This window comes from Polypterus senegalus, chromosome 1 (genome assembly GCF_016835505.1).
Source record: "Polypterus senegalus isolate Bchr_013 chromosome 1, ASM1683550v1, whole genome shotgun sequence".
Taxonomy (NCBI): Eukaryota; Metazoa; Chordata; class Cladistia; order Polypteriformes; family Polypteridae; genus Polypterus; species Polypterus senegalus.
In genome coordinates, this window is record NC_053154.1 from 39646943 (window position 1) to 39669335 (window position 22393).

General features: G+C 37.0%; 1 protein-coding gene across 2 annotated transcripts in view; it reads right to left on the reverse strand.

Annotated features, from left to right (window-relative positions):
- Nucleotides 1-20657, reverse strand: part of slc22a17 (solute carrier family 22 member 17) — a 35268-nt gene extending 14611 nt beyond the window's left edge. The window contains exons 1-6 of one of the 2 annotated variants that reach the window (XM_039747372.1): nucleotides 20170-20657; nucleotides 16560-17272; nucleotides 10527-10630; nucleotides 10291-10445; nucleotides 911-1076; nucleotides 540-655 (exon numbers count right to left, since the gene is read on the reverse strand). In XM_039747372.1, the coding sequence (XP_039603306.1) occupies nucleotides 540-655; nucleotides 911-1076; nucleotides 10291-10445; nucleotides 10527-10630; nucleotides 16560-17186 (1168 nt within the window). In that variant the 5' untranslated portion in view covers nucleotides 17187-17272; nucleotides 20170-20657. Of the gene's footprint in view, nucleotides 1-539; nucleotides 656-910; nucleotides 1077-10290; nucleotides 10446-10526; nucleotides 10631-16559; nucleotides 17273-19124; nucleotides 20065-20169 lie in introns of those variants that run through there. The other variant, XM_039747365.1, reaches the window with a different exon arrangement.
- Between the last annotated feature and the right edge of the window lie 1736 nt (nucleotides 20658-22393).

A 22393-nucleotide genomic window follows, 5' to 3' on the forward strand; every position in this document is an offset into this window, starting at 1 on the left:
GCAAACCTATAGGTTTGTCTTGTTAATATATGTAAGTCACAGTATACTTGTATACTATATATATATATATATATATATATATATAGATATAGATATAGAGAGAGAGAGAGAGAGAGAGAGAGAGAGAGAGAGAGAGAGAGAGAGAATGAATAACGTCTCTAGCATGTGTTCTGGGTCTTTACTCAGTGGACTGTGCCTGCCTTGACTCATTCTGGAGATGGGGAAGTACAGTGATTAGTAAATCAAAAGCTTCATCCAAGAACTTAACTCACACTTAATGTGCTGTACATCATAACAATAAATCTCTCAGTCAAATACACTTTTTAAGAATCTGCACAGATTTGAGTGAGGTATATCACAGTGTCCATGTTTAAATGCATTTTTTTTCAATAAACATAAAGTATTTCTATTGTAAGTCAAATTCAGTATTACTATTAAAGAATATTTTTATACATAGTATTAAATACTGCAATTGTACTTTTTTTCTAATATGATTGATTATATCAGATTTGCCAGTGTATGTTAATTTTATAACTTACCTCGGAACAATTCCTCATCTCTACTATCAGAAAATGACTGAAGAATTTCTTTGGCTTTCTGTGGCCAACCAGACACCAGCAGCCAACGTGGTGACTCTGGGAAAACACCTGGAAGCCTGCAAAACAATGTGTAGTATGCATTACTCTTACAGTATGTGATGTTAACATTATAAGAGCAGTAGAACTATAAATACCAAAATCAAAACTATTAAAACAAAAATCAGTTCACTCAGCTATATGCATGTGAAATATGTGGAAATGTCAATACTTGCTATATATGGGCTGATTTAAACCTAAATTATAAAGAGTAATTTTGAAAAAAATCCAATACAAATGCTTTCAAATTAGAAAATAATGTTATACTCACATACCCATAGCTAAGAAACAGTGCCAGTGGTGCCACAATAGCTCCTTGCAGTCCCCTCCACGATTGACATCCAAGAGCTACGCCCAGTAACAAAAACTGTCCAGAAATAGTGAAAAGTCCTGCTATCATAGTCCCCATAAGTCTACGTGCTGGGTCACAGAGCTCCAGCCCTGTCAGGAAAATAGAAATAGATAAGTGCTAGTAGAAAAGCAATGGATGAGTTAGGAGGAATTTCAGTGACACTTTTAATAAGATAGTAAGTGTGTAGGATGAATAAGATTATGAATAAGGATATGTATAGTGGTGAGAATGTGGAGTATAAGAATAACAGGATAGCTAATACAACAGGCAAGGTCAGCCAAGTTACACATCCAACAACTAATTCAATGAAAAAGACTCCATGCTATACAGTGATAAATTGGTATGATAGTTTGTTTTAATGACAGGTGAAGGACAATAGCAGTTATAAAACAGGCAAGAGTTATGGTGGATTAAGTACAATTATTATCAATGATACATTAAATATGTTATAGTAAAATTAAACCAGTTGGTCTGTGTAAAGACAAAAATAGTAATTGTTTATTAAACCAAACAGGTTTAACTTTTTAAAATAAGCACTCATAGACCAGTGATCACAAACTTTGTTTCCTTAATAACCAAGGTGGATCACAGTCTACTGAATATGTTCTCTCCACCACTCATTTCACATGTGACTTTGAGCAACTCACTGAATCAGATGTTCTAAGATGCACATGTAAACAATATATGGAGCAGCACTGTGACACAAAAGGTAATGATAATGCCACACAATTTTAGCATCCTGGGTTTAAACCCTGTGCCTGGACTTTGTTCAGGTGGAATTTGCACATCTTTCCCATTTCTATATGGGCTTTCCTCCAGGTACTTCAGTTTTCAATCCACTTCCCAAAAACATGAAGCTTAGGTTAACTGATGATTCTAAATTGGGTCAACTGTAAATGCAGGCCCTATGACTGACTGCCTCCCTGTCCGGCGTTCTTTCCTGCCTTGTACCCAGTGCTTCTGGGGTAGGCATCACCCCCCTGTGACCCTGTATTGAATTAAGCAAGTTAAGGAATGAAGAGAGATAGGGAATGTAACATAGCCTAACATATTCTGTTGCCCATGGTAAAATTTTTATTTGCCAAATAATGACGACACTAAATCTGTAATGTAATATTTTTATTACAAAAAGTAATAAACTGGTAATAAAATGTTCTCAACTACATGTCATTAGACTGCCTTATCTAGAAGCCACCAATAAGAATTGGTTCTTTTTGGGATGGTCAATTAACAAGAATGTTTAATCGTTACAGAGAATAAATTATTTTTATACTGTACAATCTGGAAAAAGGATGGCGTAATACCTATTATGAAAACTGCATGTTAACATTCTGCTCGCTAGTGAATGTACCTATCCTTGAAACCTAAATGTAGCTGCCAGAATTTTAGCACACATTTAAGTATATTAAAATTAATACTTATTTTAATAACAATTATTCTCCACTGAATTACTGCTTTAAGTGTTCAAAACAAACACAGTGTTGCTTGAGATTATAACTATTGATTGATGGTAATCTGTTCTTGGCCTTTTTGCATCATTATTAAAAATGTAAAAACATTTAACATTTCTTTCTTATAGACTAAAATACATTCCTTAGTACTGTAATTAATCTTCTCCACATTTTTCTAGTCAACCATTAGAGAGACATTTTTACATATTCCTTTAACTTAGGAGTTACCCAGGACTTATTGTTGGGGAAGGTTTGATATTCTTTTATGGAATGACTAAATACTCAAGCACCTTTGAAAACTTGCCATCATGTGCTGACAAATTCACAGATGTCCTGAGTTGCAAATAATATGAAGACAGCTTATAACTATTATTCATATTTATAAGGTCGCATCTGCCTAATAATTATAATTTGTATTAATTTTGCAGATTCAGGATATATATCAGGAAAATGAATGTCAATACCATGGCGTGACATGTGGCATTAAGATGCACATGTGCTATTTTGATTCTGGGACACTTGTAGTGTGCTACAAAATTGCTTTATGCCAAATAAGGAACTTTTACAATGCATATATTCTTACTGTTTTAAAGGTAATATATAGATATGTTACTGGATGTGTGCGTAATTCTTAAGGTTTCTACCTAACATTTTCATGTTGTTATTTCGGAATATTAAAAAGGTTATATGAAAATGCCATCTCAGGTGATTGACTTGTTACCTTACCCCATGTGCCAGCCCAGGAGTAAGGCAAGAAGGAAATGTGTTGAATGGTATGTAGCTCCTTTGCAGGTCTCAGTTACACAGCCTATCAGAAATGAGTGAAGTGTGTACAGTCCAGTGACAGAAACCTATTGGCAAAGTGTCAGTTTAGTTTTAATCCAGTTATCATGTTTGAACAGTGTGATCTGATGGTGCAGTCAGGTCTTGGATCTTTGGAGGTTGATATTCAGGATAGAAAAAGGGAAGGATGTTTTTTATTTCACATCACATGAAGGAGTATATGTATTTTCGTAATAGAAATGTACACACACACATTTTGAACACACATACAGGTTTCATATGTCTACTACCTGTAACACGGTACATTTTAAAATAAATAAGTATATATCATACTAGCAAAATACCCGCGCTTCGCAGCGGAGAAGTATTGTGTTAAAGAAGTAATGAAAAAGAAAAGGAAACATTTTGAAAATAACTCACATACAATATACACACATACATACAAACATACACACATTTATATATATATATGTGTATATATACTGTATGTATGTGTCTATATGTGTGTGTATAGCTTTGGTCACTGAGTGCAAGGGAAAAATAATAAAATATAGTCTATAAGTTATTAAACAGTAAAGTATTAACGTTTTAAGAAGTACAGGTACATTGAGCACTACTGGAGTGGTTGCGGGTAAACTACATTTTAAAGACTGTGTAACACAACAGGTAAGTAGTACTAACAACAGCTAAATTGTATATGGATCATCTCTCGGTAGTTGATCCCTTTTGAAAGGCGCTACACGATGGCTGTGGTATAGAAATTACATTTTCTATGTGAACGTTAAAATTTCTGCCTCTGGTAATGTGCCTTACCGGCATTACCAGAATTTAAGGAAAATTAGTTTTGTGTCCTCTGCAGTGTTAAGAGAGAAAGGCTTTGGTTTGGGATAAAAGGAAAAAAGGTGTAAAGAAAGGAAACTTGCCTTTTTCTTTAATATAGTGTAGAGAGAGGTCTGTGCTGACGATATGAGCGTCGCAGTGAGTCTCGTGTTGACTGGAGAGACGGCCCTGCCATTTACTTCTCTGGGATGGCACTGTCGGTCCTTCACTCCTGTGCGTGTCTTCATAATCCAACCTGACGACCTCATAATCGTATACGTGTAAAAGAAAGTGCGAAGCGCCTTAATATTAGTTTGTTGCGGTCTAAAAATGGGATCCCGTGTTTACAGTTGTCTAGGCTATAGCTCATGGGAAGGGGGAAAATAATTAAAAGTGTTTACTTTCACTTAAGGCAGAAGCTCAGTCAGCATCTCAAAGGCCGGCACAGCTATGCACGCACGCACGCACGCGCCGGCTGTCCAACTTTTGTAGTATTTTTGCAGTGCAGGAAACGTCACATTTTGCAGATATGTTCACGTGAGCAAAACTCTCCATGCTCTTTTGAGGTCTTGCTTTCTCTGCGCACTGCGCTCATAGTCAGTTCACGTGAGCTGCTCGGAGTACATGCATCGAAGCTTCTGAGCTGTGCCTGTGCTATCTAGTGTGATCTTGAGATGTCCACGGCATTATTTAATGTTAGCTAAGACCCGGCACTTAAAAGTTTCTCGCTACAGCAAGTTTAACTCCGTTACAAAGTGATCCAAAGTCTCGTTTATACCTTGTGTCTTCTCATTAAACTTGTATCTTGCGAATAAAGTATTCGCAGTTTTTCTTCAGCGCTCTTTGGGGGCTCTTTCTTCTTTTCTAGGTACTGCGGTCACAGTCAGTTCACGTGATTACGTGGGAGGAGTGATGATGTCACATGCAGCTCCGCCCCCCACGGCCATCAGGCTAACGTCCATTACAGTATATGGAGAAAAATAGGTTCCAGTTATGACCATTACGCGTAGAATTTCGAAATGAAACCTGCCCAACTTTTGTAAGTAAGCTGTAAGGAATAAGCCTGTCAAATTTCAGCCTTCTACTTACACGGGAAGTTGGAGAATTAGTGATGAGTGAGTCAGTGAGGGCTTTGCCTTTTATTAGTATAGATGTATGTGTGTGTGTGTGTGTGCATATATGTGTATATGTATATATGTATATATGTTTATATGTGTGTGTGTGTGTATATATATATATATATATATATATATATATATATATATATATAACAGCAACACTCATAACAGTGACAAAACAATTACATTGACAATCATGTACGTTATTTTCAAAATGTTTCATTTTCTTTTTCATTACTTTTTAACACACTACTCCGCTGCGCTGGTATTTTCTTTTGCTAATGTATATATATATATATATATATATATATATATATATATATATATATATATATATATATATATATAAAGAAATAGTTTTACTGTCAAATAATGCAATGAGTACGCGGCACGTGTTTCACCCTAATTCTAGGCTCATCAGGCACACACAGTCACTCCACCCCGTCTCGGTAATGGAACCGCGGATGTCAGCGCTAGAGGCGAAGCGTGTGGTTCGTTTATTTGACAGTATGTAGATCGGGGTATATATAAGATAACTCCTGTAGCCACAATAAATGCCTTTATTAAATAGACAAACCAAGGGTGAGCAAGTTCCTTTCTACTGCAGCCATGGCCACGACACACATAAAAAACATCAATAATAACTCATAAACTTGCAATATTATTTAGGAAAATCGCAACATTTTACTCGCCAAAAACTCGGTTTATTTGTAAAAAAAAATCCATCCTCCTCTCTTTCCTCAAAAATAGTTCACATCCAGTGCTGATTAATGATACTTATAATTTCAAATAAACTTGTGTTTATGCAGTAGAAACAACCTGAAATTGTCACTTTTTATGTATTTACCAAGAAAATCGACTTTTTTTGGTCATGAAACCCATTGCAAAATAAAACACTATCAGTATATTAAGAGTCATTTCAGTATCACTTACACAAAATGTAAATCCTGGTCATGGAATTCATACATTATTTTCAAAATGTTATTTACCTAACTTACACTACAGCAAAGTCTTATTATTAGATTCTTATGGTCCAATATGATGGAAGTCATATCAAATCTATTAATTTTCTCTTGAGACATAGAGGAAAAGAAAAATAAATTACACATGTTCTTTTTTTTTTTAGCATCTGAAAAATAAAAGTACAGTACTCAGTTTTTGGAGTGCCCTTACAACAAAAGTAGTTTGTCCCATCCAGTAAAACCTATACGATTATGTGCCAGGTTTACAAAAGAATTTCAAATTTTTCCACATTTCCAACATCACTTAAATCAAGTTATGGATTTTTTTCTTTTGTGTTATCTTAGTGACTTCCAAATTTCCCTTGACACGAATACTGATAGTTCCAGGCATTTTGAACAGTGCTTAGGAGACTAACATCTTTTTTTATCCCTCCACTTGATTGGAATCATTTTGTCTTTCGCCATGCTTTTCCTGCACCACTACACTGCAGCTTCAAGTGACCAGTGATCATAGCAATTTCATAATGCAGTGCCATATGTATCAGTTTCACTATCTGTGTCAATGTCTGATGACCAATTCACATTGTCATCATCATCACTTGATTCAACTAATGGTTTGTTCTAAAACCAGCTTTACAGCTGTTTTTTTTTTACACACCATTGTATTTTATGTTGAAGGCTCCACCACCACTCATGAATATTGATGAGTTACTATGAGTGACAGAAAGCATAGAAAAATTAATTTTTTTGCGACAAGATGTTATTTCATCCACAAGATTGCATTAGAATGCTGTCCCAAACGTTATTCAGGCTTAATGCTATATATGTGAACAAAACAGGTTTCTCCCGGTTAACCATTTTTACACAGAAGTCCGAGTCTGAAAGACCCTTGGGGTTAATGTTAAGGAGGTCACGTAGTGCCTGTCCTGGTGAAATGAGATGTAAGGTAGGTATGCCTACTTTAAATACATCAACTTGAGGCTTAGAAATTAAGCACAGCTGTTAGTTTGCAAGTGCTTAAACCAATTGAATGACTTTATAAAAAGCAAATTTACCTGGTGTACTGCCAGTGATTGATCCTTTATATTAGGTATTGACCATCCCCTGGACAGAAATTTAGAAATTTTATTTTAATGATGTTCAGAAAAAAAGCAGTAAAGTCCCAAAGCTTTAAAAAGCGCCTGTTAGTGACACAGCCATTGTGCTTGGAATCAGGATATGAACATCTACAAAGGGCTCAACTGGCAGGACAAAGTAGAGACCAGGGGCCTCATGCATAATGCCGTGCGTAGAACTTACACTATAACATGGCGTAAGCACAAAAGCGGAAATATGCATATGTACAGAAAATTCCAGATGCAGGAATCTGTGCTTACACAAACTTCCGCGTTCTTCCGCTCCATAAATCCTGATCAGCGCGAAAAGTGTTATAAACAAGAAAAGGAAGTTGATCGATTGACATATCGTGTCGGAGAAACTTGAAAGCTCAAGTTCACAAAGTCGCACAGTACCCTGAATAAAAAAGAAGTCGCATATTAAAGTATCCGTGAAAAGGCGAGTCGTAGCCCACCGTCTGAGTGTCATATGAAAGCTCATTATTGTACAGAGAAAAAAAAAAGGCACACAGTGGGGAAAAAGCACGAAATGTCAACTTTAATCACGTAGTTTATTTTGTCATTAAAGTAGAACATCATAAACTTAATCTTAAAATCGTTTAATTTACTAGTTTCTCAAATCCCATCGTAACTAAAGTTGTACATTAAATGCTTTGTTTTGTATTTGGTCTTCTATGTGCTCAATGTGTGTGAATCACTATGTGCTTCTTAAACCGGCTTCTCTTCCTCCGACAGGACACAGAATCCATTACATTCATCATATTACAGATCTCTGAATAATTACAATACTGAGATGTATACGTGGTATCATTTTCATGATAATAGGAGTTATAAAAAGCATGTTATTAAACATGGGAACACAGTGGAGCAGTGATTGTGCGCGACCTTCAATGAAATAATTTATTGCAGCAGTGCTGTCTGTTTCAAATGTATTAACCTCCAATTCCTGTCCTTCCTTTTCTTTCTCCAAATACCCAATCGCCACACAATCAGCTCTGTAATAGACGTTAAGCCATCTGTAAGCATATAACGCACATTCTTGAAAACTTTTGAGGAGCATTGAAATATCTTCGTAGTACATATCTAATTATTCTATCCTTCACGCCAGTCCCAGTGAAGCAATTTTCGATGCAGGAACAATCCGTGAACGGAGCACCAGATCCTTGCTAGCGTAGTGACACTGCGTCCTTTAATTATTAACAATATAGATTATTTAAATAAAGTTAAAGTGTTATCTGTATAATATAATAAACATATTTTGCTGCATTTCATCTTAAAAATGATATCGTCATCATATGTAAATACGCACTTTATAAAGTGGCTCAGGTTGTGCAATATTATAACTGTATTGCAAGTTTACAGTGAGGTAATTGTACTTATAAAATACAAAAACAGTTCCACAAGGAGCAGTTGGAGTGATTGATTGTGTTTAGAGCTCTTGGAATGAAACTCTTTCTGAACCGCGAGGTCCATATAGTAAAGGTTTTAAAGTGTTTGCCATGTGAGAAACAGTTCAAATAGGAAGCATGGCAGAGGCAGCATATGCTTGATGCTGTATACCGATATTTCTCTGTCCAATCAGCTGCTCTGAGTGGTGCAGTGAGAGTAATATGGAAAAAGATGATCCGCTGTGGCAACCCCTAACAGAAGCAGCTTAAAGAAGGAGAAGGTGGTGCAGTGAGAGTAACAACGCAAAAGCAGCTATGGTATTTAGAATAGTTTGACCATTCTGTGGACTATTATATTGTTACAGGTTAATTACAATCACATGCATTAAACTAATAAACAATATGCAGTTAATTTCAGTGTATTTATAAAGCCGCATCAGGGATGTGGATCTGAAAAAGAAAGGATAACCACACAGGAACAGTAGCATTGCTTTGACGCTGGGTGCCGACAGTCTGCAAAACCGAGCAGAGAACTTGCGTACGACAGGGTATGAGGTACCATGGAAATGTGTGTGGCTTTATGCCAAGTTTAGGTTTTATACATCGCGATTTGAACGTGGAAACGTACATACGCACCGTTTATACATGAGGCCCCAGGTTGTGCAGAACAAGTGAAACAGAATGTGAATAGGAAGCATTTATGCAGTACAGGGGGTCCTCGGGTTACAATGTCTTGACATACAACGTTTCAAGTTTACAACACTCACTCCCATAAAACACATGAGTGTTTCGGCTTACGGCGTTAACGTCGTACTTACAGACTATGTGGGTAAACTAGTTTGGTTATGCGCAGCGGAAGAATACGCAGTAACGCAGTGTATGAGTGAGGGAGTTTGCAAACTAGTTTGGCTGTACACGGCACAAGTGTTCTGTTTATGTTGCTTTGTTTGGCGACTTTTTGGCTCTTATCATGGCTTCTAAACGAGAGTCAGAGTCTTCAGATGGTAGTGCTTTGAAGAAGAGGAAAGCCATCACGATGGAAGTAAAATCAGACATTGTAAAGAGATCAGAAGGAATAAAGGTAAGGAATTTTTTTTACACTTATTTTTTCAGTTACTACAGTACAGTATATTTATGTCCTTTTCCTTTTTCTATGGCTTGGTTGTGTTTTTATGTTCTAGATTATGATTTTGCAAATGTGTTAGAATAGGTAAGTGACGTAGGCTAGGGTGTGTTTCGACTTACACCAAAATTCAGGTTACATCACTATTGTAAGAACGGAACTGTGTCATAACCCGAGGACCCCCTGTATTGTGTTTTTTGGTGTCCTGGTAGTCCAGTGGGTAGTAGGCTTTTGTTATTTTATACTTTATCTGTACATTTGTTCTCTTTGATCTGTTTCACTTTTCCATTAATAAAATTGTTCCAGCTTTTGTACTTAAAACCTCCTTGATTTTCCTTTGCGCTCAGTGACTGCCTGTGTGTACTATGTATTTGTCTATATTGAATATATATATATATATGTATATATATATATATATACTGTATATCAGTACATTTTAAATGTATAATGGGTGTTTTAAAATAGTCTGTAGAAAACTTAAGTCAAATCAATATTATAAAAATCCCACAGATACTGATTTTAATTAATTTTCTCTCATACTCACGTGTAATGTACAGACATAGATAGACTCCAGCAGCTGATGCTCCAAGAAAGAACCGAGTCAGAATAAAAATGGAAGGACTTGGCGAGACACAGACCAAAACTCCAAAAAAGACGGTGAGAAACAGTGAAAAAAGGAAAGACTTCAGACGACCAAACCTGTAAAACAGTATTTGGAACATTCAACATAAGTTAATGTCTATGAAAGAAAATAGTTGACGAGTGCCTCATTGCACATACCTATCAGCAGCACATCCTAAGAGCAGATATCCAGTAAGAATACCAATGATGAAGCAGACTTCCTCAACAGGTACTTTCCAGTAGCTGTCACACACAAGATTCCACTGAAAAGAAACAAAATTAATTCAATGGTAAAGACAAATGTAGTTTTTATTCAGTAATTTTATAGTTTGTAAAAAAGTTATTACAAATACAAAAGCATTAGGCATTACCTCTCACTTAAAGTTGAAAAAAATCTTCCCCAACTTGACTTGACACTAGCAAATCCCATATTTTTAATGGTCTTGAATAATGCAGGACCTCTGTTACAACTTTTTGACCTTCATCAGCAAAACAACAATTTGCACAAGCTCCCAGACACGTAAAGAACATGCAAAGCCTTAAGGATCATTCCATGTCAAATCAACCAATAGCCCGTGCACTTCTGACTCAAAAACTTCTGTAAAAAATTACCAGGTAATTTTAGTTAGTTAACACCTTGTAAAATTTTTTGATGTAAAAATCAATACTTTCTAAGATACAGCCAGTTTACTGGGTGGGGGAGGGGTGTTAATTTTATCCAGCCTCATTTTTTCATCAAGTCCATAGCTCCAGAACTAAACCACTGAGCAGCCTCAGACTTTGCATGCTGGTACATTAATTGGTATTAGAACAAAATTAAAACATTTGGTCCAGATGACCCTGCATAGTCAAAGCAGCCCCTTGAAATTGACACAAATTTAATTTTAGTTTTTGGCCTAGCTATGTTAAGTCCTCAGAAACACATACTGTATTTGTAACCAACACAGACTTTTGATTTTTTTTCCTCATTCAGATAACTAGATACGCCTTCAGGAAAAACAAACAGAAAAAACTGTATCAGGGTTTGAACAGCAGACCTCTCGAATTCAAACAGACCATCCTAACGGCATATGGGAATAGGCAGATAATTTTAAATATATTCTTAATTTATTCTACATTGTCCCTTCTTTTTCAAAGCACAAACCTTACTTTTCTTATGCAAATCTGTAATGTTTATTTTCCATCCTAAACATAGACTGAATGCGCCATTTGTGAATATTGGCAATCAATGAACAGAAAATACAATTCTCCATAGCCAAAAGACTACCTCGTACTCATGAATTTAACTGTTACATCCTTACAGAAGATGGAAAACTCAAAATCAGCCAGGTGACTGAAGTAGCAACTGAGATCCTGCCCTCTGAGATAAGATGTGTCCCTCACATTAGACCAGTGTCCTATTGGAGGCTAAATTGGGTGCATGTATGATGAAAAATGCTGGATTTGGTGTGATTTGTGACAAGAGTGAAGCAAAATCAGACATCCTGATATGTTTCATGCATCCAAACTATCTTTCCATTGGCCACGTATAGACTATATTTGTTAGGTAACATTACAGCGTGTCACTGCACTGCTTAGTGCACCTACAATGGTCAGTGGAAGGCAGTACTACCGTGATCTCAAAGACAAAGATGCCCTTCACTCTGCACTTCAATTGAAGCAGAAGTGAAATGGCTTACATGCATTCCTGCTGCTGCAATACCAAGATGTTAACATTTCATTGTAACCAGTGTTATATTTAATAGTATATCAAGCAACTGTTGCTCATGTGTTGTGCTTAGTGTGCCTTTGGTGATTTTTTTTCCATTAACTTGATGATTATTATTACTGACAAATGGTGAATGCAACCCAAGTTTGGAATGTAAAATAAAAATGAAAGAATCACATAAGAAAAGTAAGATTTGTTTTTTGAGAAAGTACGGTGGCCCCAAAGGTCAAGTGACAAAAAAATTAAAGGTGTGATGTGCACAATTAAACAATGCGACGTGCAGAATTAAATGTGGTGCCGCACAAATAAATAATGTGATGCGCACAAATAAAAAAGGTGACACATAAATAATGTAGTGCACAAACTTAAGGTGACATGCAAAATTAAATGTGGTGCTGCGCAAAATTAGAGATGATGCTCACAGTCAGAAGCGTGACGACAACTAAAAGTGTACAGAAAGGGCAGGTACCTTGGCAAAACTAAAGGAAAACACTGATTGGTGGCAACGGTTTGTCTGTCAGTCCACAGGGGAAGTTTCCAGTTAAGTGGTGTGCAGAGTGTGGGAAAGTTAATGGAGCATTCTTTTTTCAATTAAATTGTTGCCGATCACAGTTCCCAGTGTATTTACATGATGGTGTTCATTAACAGGCGGTCATGTGTTTGACAGTTTTGGATATTGCACAGTATTACTTGTTCAAGACAACACGGCATTCCTTTAAGTAGTGCAATGACAATGAAACGAAAAATGCTAAATTAAAAAAAAGGGGGAGTAGCCCAGTTTACTTTGGGGTCTTTTTTATTAACATTTTATTTGCTCTTATTTGAAAGAAATTGTTTAGGATACATTCAGTTTCAGGACTGAAAGCAACAATTGTAAAAATAATTGTAAAGATGTTTGCCTTATAAACATCAGACTTTTTTTTACTAATTAGGGCTTAGTTTTAAACGTTGCATTTTACTTTATAAGTTAAATGTCTCGACATTCTCACAGTGCATTAAGCTAGTCTGAAAATTAGACCCAAAATAATTTTTTCACATTTGAGAGATCTTCTGGTCAAACCCTGATGCAGTTTCTTGTTTGTTTATAACCTTTGGAAAAGCCGTGTAAGTAGAGCTAGAAGTGGCGGCCAGGGAGAGGGAAGTCTGGGCCTCTCTGCTCAAGCTGCTGCCCCCGCGACCCGACCTCGGATAAGCGGAAGAGGATGGATGGATGAACTCCAATGTGAATCGCTGAGCATGAAAACATGAGGGCAACTATACTGATGCTCTATGTAAGAAAGGTCAGAGCAGACTATACTTTCTGAGAAGGTTGGCATCCTTCAACATCTGCAGTAAGATGCGGCAGATGTTCTACCAGACGGTTGTGGCGAGTGCCCACTTCTACGCGGTGGTGTGCTGGGGTGGCAGCATAAAGATGAAAGACGCCTCACGCCTGGACAAACTTGTTAAGAAGGCAGGCTCTATTGTAGGAGTAAAGTTGGACAGTTTAACATCTGTGGCAGAGCGATGGGCACTAAGCAAACTCCTGTAAATCATGAATAATCCACTGCATCCACTTAACAGTGTCATCTCCAGGCAGAGGAGTAGCTTTAGTGACAGACTTTTGTCACTGTCCTGCTCCACTGACAGACTGAGGAGATCGTTCCTCCCCCACACTATGCGACTCTTCAATTCCACCCGGGGGAGTAAATGCTAACATTACTCATTTATTGTCTGCTTTTTTTTATTTTTATTTTTTTCATTTTTATTACTATTTAATTTAATATTGTTTCTTTGTACCAGTATACAGCTGCTGGATTATGTGAATTTCCCATTGGAGTTAATAAAATATCTATCTAAAAGGATACTAAGAAGGCTAAAAGACAGCTGGAAAAGAATATAGCAGATAAGGCAAAAGTGGTTACACAGAGAACCATTTAAACTTTGAATAAGCTGCCAAGTAGTGTGGTAGAAGATAAGAATTTAGGGACTTTCAAAACTCAGCTTGATGTTTTATTAGAAGAATTAAGTGAATAGGACGGTAAGCTTTTTTGGGCTGACTGGTCTGTCTCCTCTAGATTGTTCTAATGTATTGTCTGCCACACCAGCCTTCATCTCTCCACGGATTTTGCTGATGTGCCATCTTTGATTAAATGCTTTCATGTTTTAAAATTATCTGGGGTGGCAAAAGAAAGAAGTTCAAATAAACCTGAAAGCCCTTCTTTACAAAAAATTCAGATTAACAAGCTTAGCTGAAGGACCCAACCACAGAATGCCCCTAATGGTGTGACAATTCTGTTTCATGCTGATGACCTCTCTAATTAGGCTAGCAAAAGAGAAAGAGGAATGAAAAACAGATTTTCAAAACCACTCCCATTACAATCTTACTGGCCTAGTGTTCTAGTGTCGGTGTTTGGGGACTGTGCTCTTCAACCATCTATGGTCACACATACAGTATAGTATCAATTGGTGTTTTTCTAATTTCAAGTGTAAACTGAGAGAAATGCAAAGATTATGATGAAAATATAAAATGTGAATTGCTGTGTTTAATAAAGCAGGATATGAAAACTAAGTCTGGCATTATACACATCTACTATTTGTAGTCAGAACTCTCTTCCTGTGTTGTTGTCCATATGCAATAAACACCAGTTTGGCCAGTGTTAAACAAAACACAACAGAATGTTGGAGGATGCACTGGACTGTAGGGTGGTACTCATGAGCTGTCCCCAAAACCAAATAGTTGGCCAGAAATATCCATAAATTGGTTTATTCTAGCAAAGTGAGGGAGGGGTGAAGAAGGTAAATAAACACAAAGTAACATCAAAAATAACCTAAATAATCCTAATCTGTATCCAGCTGTTGTGGTGGCGGCTGACCACTTAACTAACAGAGTACCTTAAGCACTCCTGGTATCCTCTCTACACTTATCCTCTCTGCACTCTATGTAGTAAACACAGTCCATTTGGAGTAGATGAAACTTCATAAAATGTGTTCATATTTATGCACTTTTTGCAGAAAATTAGTGATAGTTTTTGTTTCAAATCCAATTGTGTTTTGAATTATTTTGCATTATTTTCTTGGATGATGGTGAGAAGTGTTTAGGGAGAAATCAACATAGGAGACATAGATTCACAAAATAACTTTTGGATGATACTTATGGACTTCCTACTAAAAGGGTGGTCTGGACATCAGTGGCCCTTACACTTTGAGTTTGACACCAGTATCTGTTAAGCAAGCAGTTCTTACCTGTGTAACCATATTGTCTCTGAGGCCTTCAGTGTTGTAGTATACCCAACCTTGCTGGCATGGAACTGGCCCTCTTGACCACTTACCTAACAGAGTACCTTAAGCACTCCTGGTATCCTCTCCAGCACTCTGTCACTCTCTCTTTGGTCAGGCCACTCTTCCTCCCACTAGTCAAGCTTTTGTCCACTTTTTCTGTCAATTCCAACATTGTCAGTCTTATGACAGGAAAGTGATTTAATGCCCACCCTCAGTATACTGCTGGCTGATCAACAGGAACCACTCCTATAGTCCTAGACAGTGTAATGAAGCCTAGAAGCCTACAGCTATTTCTTATATACCCAGGTGCATCTTGCATTTTGTCAAGACCAGACAGCCTGTACTCTCCAGTTCTATTGAGTAAAATAACACAATGTGGCCTCTAGCAGCTTGGAATCTCCAATTAAACTAATGTAATCAATGCTTTTGTAAGACTCATTTTCATACAAGTAGTGTTCCTCTGCATACCATAATGTTGTGATGCTACTCAGTGTAGTCTTGTTTACATAAATATATACGAGGGTAAATCAACAAGTAAAAGGCAATTTGAAAATTATGCAGTTACCACAATGGATAGAAGGTGGTGAAATACAACACAATTTCAATGGCTTATGGGTAGTTCAAAAACAAAGCACAGTGCTTGGCCATTAGTCTAGTTGAAGCCAGCAGTTTCACTCCCTCTACCTGAAGAAATATCACTACAGCGTGCTGTTCAACAATAGTGCAGTCATAAAGCACTGTCCATTTTCATTTGACCTTGGCTTCAACTAGATTAATGGCAGAGCGTGTTCAAACTACCTATAAGCCATCACAAACATGTTGTATTGTGTCAGCTTCTATCCATTAGTGTTACCGTGTAATTTTAAAATTGCCCTTACTTTTGGATTTACCCTTGTACATACACTCTCAAAAGCACTCTATGTAGTAAACACAGTCCATTTGGAGTAGATGAAACTTCAGAAAATGTGTTCATATTTATGCACTTTTTGCAGAAAATTAGTGATAGTTTTTGTTTCAAATCCAATAGTGTTTTGAATTATTTTGCATTATTTTCTTGGATGATGGTGGGAAGTGTTTAGGGAGAAATCAACATATGAGACACAGATTCACAAAATAATTTTTGGGTGATACTTATGGAATTCCTACTAAAAGGGTGGTCTGGACATCAGTGGCCCTTACACTTTGAGTCTGACACCAGTATCTGTTAAGCAAGCAGCTCTTACCTGAGTAACCATATTGTCTCTGAGGCCTTCGATGTTGTAGTATACCCAACCTTGCTGGCACGGAACTGGCCCTCTCCGTGTTTCATTTTCAAAAATGAACTGTTGACATTGTGACTGCCTCTGTCTGACACCTCCTGGTGTCCCAGGATGGGAGTCATTGACCACTGGCAGTGTAGCATTCAAAATAGCCCCATCACTTGCATTACGCAGTTCTGCTGGTAGCATTGCCCAATCAATCTGGCAGTGATGGTTAGGTGCCAGAGTAAGAAGGCTGTCAGAAAAGTACACAAAGGCCACAAAAATATTGGGTACACAAGAAAGACCTAAAAGGAGTCGCTGGCGAGCACCAAATCCGCCTAAACGAGGCAACAGGTTTTCAAAATCACTTCCACCATTGTTGCTGACACCTAGAGAAATAGGAGATGAGGAATCTAGCATTGACTCAGGGCTGTTGTTCACAACAGTCCTGTGAGAGGGAAGATTATTGTTGGTAACAGAAGAGGCACAAAACTCAACTCTAGGAACTGATGAATCAGAATCCAGCATCTCATCCATATTGGTCTCTTCTCTGTTCAGTTTACCTGCAGCTCTTCTGCTCTCACTCATTTCCTCCCAGTCCCTTGACATTTTGCCACTGCTCAAATTCAAGTAGTTGCTTTATTCCCAAAAATAGCTTTCCTTCTCCCTTTGCAGTTTAAGATTTGAGTAATATCCTATTAATAAAAACAAAGTAAAGAAAGGTTATTGGTAACAGGGCTTCATAAAATAGATGTATCAGAATACCATGCTTAGAAAGAATTATTTTTTTTACAATGCTATACAGTATTCTCAACTTTCTTTCTCCATCCTGACCTTGTAAGCTTCCTTGGGTAAAGATGTCAGCCAAATATATACTAAGAAGAATAATGATCTCCTGATACAAACAGAATGCAAATTAAATTACTAAATACTTACTGTAAAAATTAATGTTTTGTAAATATATTGTAAATACAAATCAAGGGGCCTCATGCTCAGACTTTTTAATGCACTAATTGTAATCACCACAGTGGAACACAACAAAAAAAAACAAAAACACACACACACAGCAGTTCCTAAAAATACATACAAGAGAACAGCCATATGCATTGCTGAACCAAAAGGTATGTTGTACTGTGACATGCAACAGGAACTAAACCACTAGATTCTTGAAAATAGATGTGTATGGGATGAGGAAGTACAGGCCTTCGATTGATTTGCCACACTAAACTGGCTTCATTAGCCCATTACCCAGCAGTTATGTTTGTTCCCTGCGATGGATTGGCACCTTGTACGAGACTGGTTCTAATACCGAGAATGAACATTGACTTTATGTGTTCCTGAACTGAATAAGAGAGTTAGGAAATGGGTGTTCTAATATTAATCTTTACTTTTTGTCAGTGATAGAAATTTGCCACACGTCTTTTGGGGAGGGGGGATTCTGATCCGAGGAACTCAATTTTACAATTTATTTTTTGCTAGAAAGCTTAATTTAAAATTTACTTTTAAAATATTATATTCTCTGTCATTTTGGAACTTTTTGCATAGTGTGTTACAATGACAATTTATTCAATGATTCACCAGGAATGTGTGATGAGTAATATCATCAGCGCAACTATATAAATGTCACCCAGTGCATTTACAAATCATCCAAGATTGGATATGCATAGCCATTATATCTGATTCTTCTTGTTACTCATTGTATTTGAATTCTGCTCTGTATTTTGACTTTGATATTTTGGTTAGTATTTTTGTTTTTTTTTTGCTTCCTGTTTTTGACATATCTATTCTCCTGGTCCTTCCTTTTAAAATTCTTACTGATAGCATTTTTTCAGTCATTACAATGGATGGATGAATAAAGTTGATCCAACACAATTATTTAAGCTAAATATTTATTATTATTAGTTATTATTTAAGTTCTAGGATGCCAGTGGAAATGCCAAAGAGTAGATCAAGTCTGAAACAAAACAAAAGATCACAGGAATGTGGAACAATCTACAGAACCATGCACTTCAAGTTGTCTTTGAAACTGGCTAGATGACACACTGGAACAAAAAAAGCTTGAGGTGATTCAATAGATAGTTTCATTTAAAAACATTCTTACAATAGCTAAAAGAGCAATAAGGGGTCAGGAATTCTAAAAATTACACTGTATTAATGTATTAGTTACACTGTATTTTTTGAGGCCAGTTTCCATTAGAGCACAAGTGCAGAATATGAAGCTGGCATGAAAAAGATTATTATAAAAACATGCCAATAGATTGCAACTGAAAAACAAATAAGTTGTCTCTTTGCATTTTTATACAAAAAACTGCACAGAATATGATTGGTGGACGCATGAACAGAAAAAATAACAGATAGGACACTATAGGGATGGACATTGAATATTAAAGGTACTCTCCAGATAGCTGTGAAAGGTATAGATGGATAAACAGATAATGAAATAAATGACACTATTATAATAAACATTTATTGGTTTCCCGAGGCTAACACAAAAATAAAATTCAGGGTAACACCACTTTCTATATGTATTAAATTAACGGTACTTACCCAACATTTAAGAATAACGATGGCAATTGTTTTAATTAATTTTTATATAGAAGGCATCATATGTATGTTATAAAAAGAAACAGCCTAATATCTTTAGATGATTTAGAAGCGATACAAGGTTACAAGGCTCAACCGTTCGAGTCGTGCCGGTTGTTTAGTTTCAATGTGCCATTTTTGCCTTTTTTGTTTCTATTGCTCTCTTGCCGATTTCTTTCAACGTTGCTTCAGTTTTGCCACAAGTCCCAGTCGATTTCCTGAAATACCGATCGTACCGGAATTCCATTCATGCACATTTAACAATAAAGCGGCGTAGATCTGTTAGCATCAATATTAGCACTATTATTAAACGGGAGGCTTCCGTGAAAAGCGGTGACTGAATACGACCCGTATTTGTTTCGCCGACAGTAAAAGCGCCGTGCAATCAGAGCCGCTTCTTAAAGGTGCAGATAGGCAACCCTAGGGGGGAAAAAATGAAAAACGCCTTTGTGCATAGCTGTTTCTTAAAGGGAACCGCTTTTGGAAAACTGTTTTCATATCCCCACACGTGCGCCCTGAATGTTCAGTTTTGTCAGTGGAGGTAATAAACTGAAGATGCTAGCTTTTCCCAGGTTCCGTTTCTAACAACACTTTTTCGGAATTCCCGGTTAGAAGGAAAATCATGTAGGAAAACTCGAGTGTGTCATCGGTCTCGTAGCAACTAGATGACGCCGCTCCAGGCCGCACGGCCAGATCACCTTGGAGCTGCGGCCCAGGACGCGAGGCTCGCCCTTCGGTGAGCTATCATCGCAGTGTACGCACGTCCGCATTTAGACTCTCAGTGCGTCTAGAACCATTCATTTTTTATGCTGATACATTAGTTCTATTTGCGTTATTCATAATTGATGGAAGTCGGTTATACAGCAAACTTTTTGTGCCTCCACTAGGAAGAAAGAGCACGAAAAGCCCGGTGTCCTTTCCAGTTCGGGTGAGCACACCACCGATGCGATTACCCAGTTCGATTCGTTTCCACCATCTAACGTGTGAAGTGGGATATCGCGTACAACACCTGATAAGGCAGGAGAGGACAGCCCTTCATCATCACGTGCACCTGCCGGCCATTCCCGCCGCACCGCCAAGACCACAAATTGGAGCCACGGCTGGAAAAATACACTGCTAGAAAAAAAAGTGGAAAAGCGTGGAGCTGGAGCACCGCGGTTACAATGACATTAATAACAATACTTTGTTATTAATGATAAGAGTAATGAACCTAAACTCAAACGATGCTAAAAATCGCTAATGTTTTCAGTGATTATTTTTAGTGGCTTTGGTCATTAAAAAGGAAGATACAGGCAGGTTTTATTAACTTCTCCCTAGAATCATCTTTCAGACACATTCTTTCTTCCTCATACATAGACAGGGTATTTCCTTTTTAACTGTGGCAATAAGGTACATGTACTCTTACAAAGAACAGCAAATAACAGAAAAAAAAGATTTTGTGGTTGTAATATTTTAATGTGTTAGTTCTGTGTTATTCATGATGCAGATTCCCACATCCAATCGGAAACGTTAGGAATGGTGTCTCATGGAACCAACCCCATCTTCATTATCATGTTATTTATTTCACTGAAAAGCAGAAGGACACAATTCTTGAGAAAGCCAACTCTTCAGGGGAAGTTAGTTCTGTTTTTAACGGACATGTCAACAGCCACAAGCCGTTGGTGGCTGAACAAGCAGAGCCTTTATGACTGAGTGGGGCAACACACTGTATGGGACACTGAAATATCACAGAAATATTGAGAAAGAGCATTTCACAAGGAGCTGTGGTTACTCAGCAGCCTGGGGCAGAGAGATGAGGTCTTCAGCCATCACCTTTTAGTGTTTTAAAAGTATGTGTAGCGCAATTGCTTGAGACTGTCAAGTTCAAGTCATTGTTAATCTTCACTCATACAGCACTGAACTCAGCTAAAGGCTAATGGCCAATAATAAGCAAGTCTACTTTTTTATATACAGTAGTACATTTTGTGAAGATTTTGTTGAGAAGCTTTTTAATTATTGAATAGCTGTACAATTTTTCATAATGTCTTTGATAATTTGGAGCACCAGCCGGTTAAATGATTTTTTAGTGTTGCAGTGTGAGTCAGCTATTGACTGAACATAATGCCTTGAGGTTTGTATTGCTAGCCTTTAGTCTCCAGTCCATAACAAGGCCATTTATAATAAGGTCATCTCAACACTGTAAACCACTGCATACTGTATAGTACGAGTCGTATTTGTCTTAGCTTCAGTACGATTATAAAATTAAGGTCAATAGTTCTTTTTTTTTTTTAAGACATCAGCTTTTAGTATGTGCAGAAATGCATACCATGAGTACATGACAAAGAAAAGGCTGAATGTTTCTTTTTATTTTGATCACATTTCTAATAGTTATTAAAACTGCAAAACTACATCCATGTACCCATCACTTGTGATGGATCTTTTGTTTCTAAATGACATTATCATGGTTTTCCTTTGGAATGATCTCTTTTAGAATGTGGCTGAACTGGGACAGTAAAATCACCCTACGTAGTTCTATATGTATATACAATTTCAGGTGTAAAATCACCTTATATACATTAAAGTATATGTTTATTTCATATGGTACATAATGTTTCTATGTTTATGTTTTAATATGTTCTGTCTTTATCTTGCATTTCATTTTTCATCCTTTATTTATTTGTAAGTATTGTATAGTATGCTGTACTCCACAAGTTAAAGTGTAACTGAGTTGAAATGGCAGCTGTGCGAGAATTGTTCGGTAACCTTGTCATCTCAAGATTCGATGACATTCCCTGGCCCTCAAATCAAGGATTTGTCAGTTTGTGATTTTTTTCTTGTGGGGCTACCTTAAGAGTCGGGTCTACATAACTCGGCTAAGGACACTGAATGAATTGTAACAAAGAATTCAAGACGAAATTCGTGGTATCCCAGCTGTGATGTTTCAGCGATCAATGGGGAACCTCAACAGCAGATTGGAAGCATGCATACGTACAGGAGGACGCCATCTATAGGACGTAATTTTCAGACATTGATAATTTGGATTACTGTCTCTTAAAAGGCAAGTTGTAGTGGTTCAATTGCTGTCAATAAAATTTTTTTGTTGGATTTATTCTATTTTTATTGGGTTTTTACAAAAGTTCCTGTTTTTCTGTGTCACCCTGTATATATATATATATATATATATATATATATATATGTATATATATATATAGGAGGTGTGACAATTTAATTCTGAGAAAAATATAGTTGCGGAA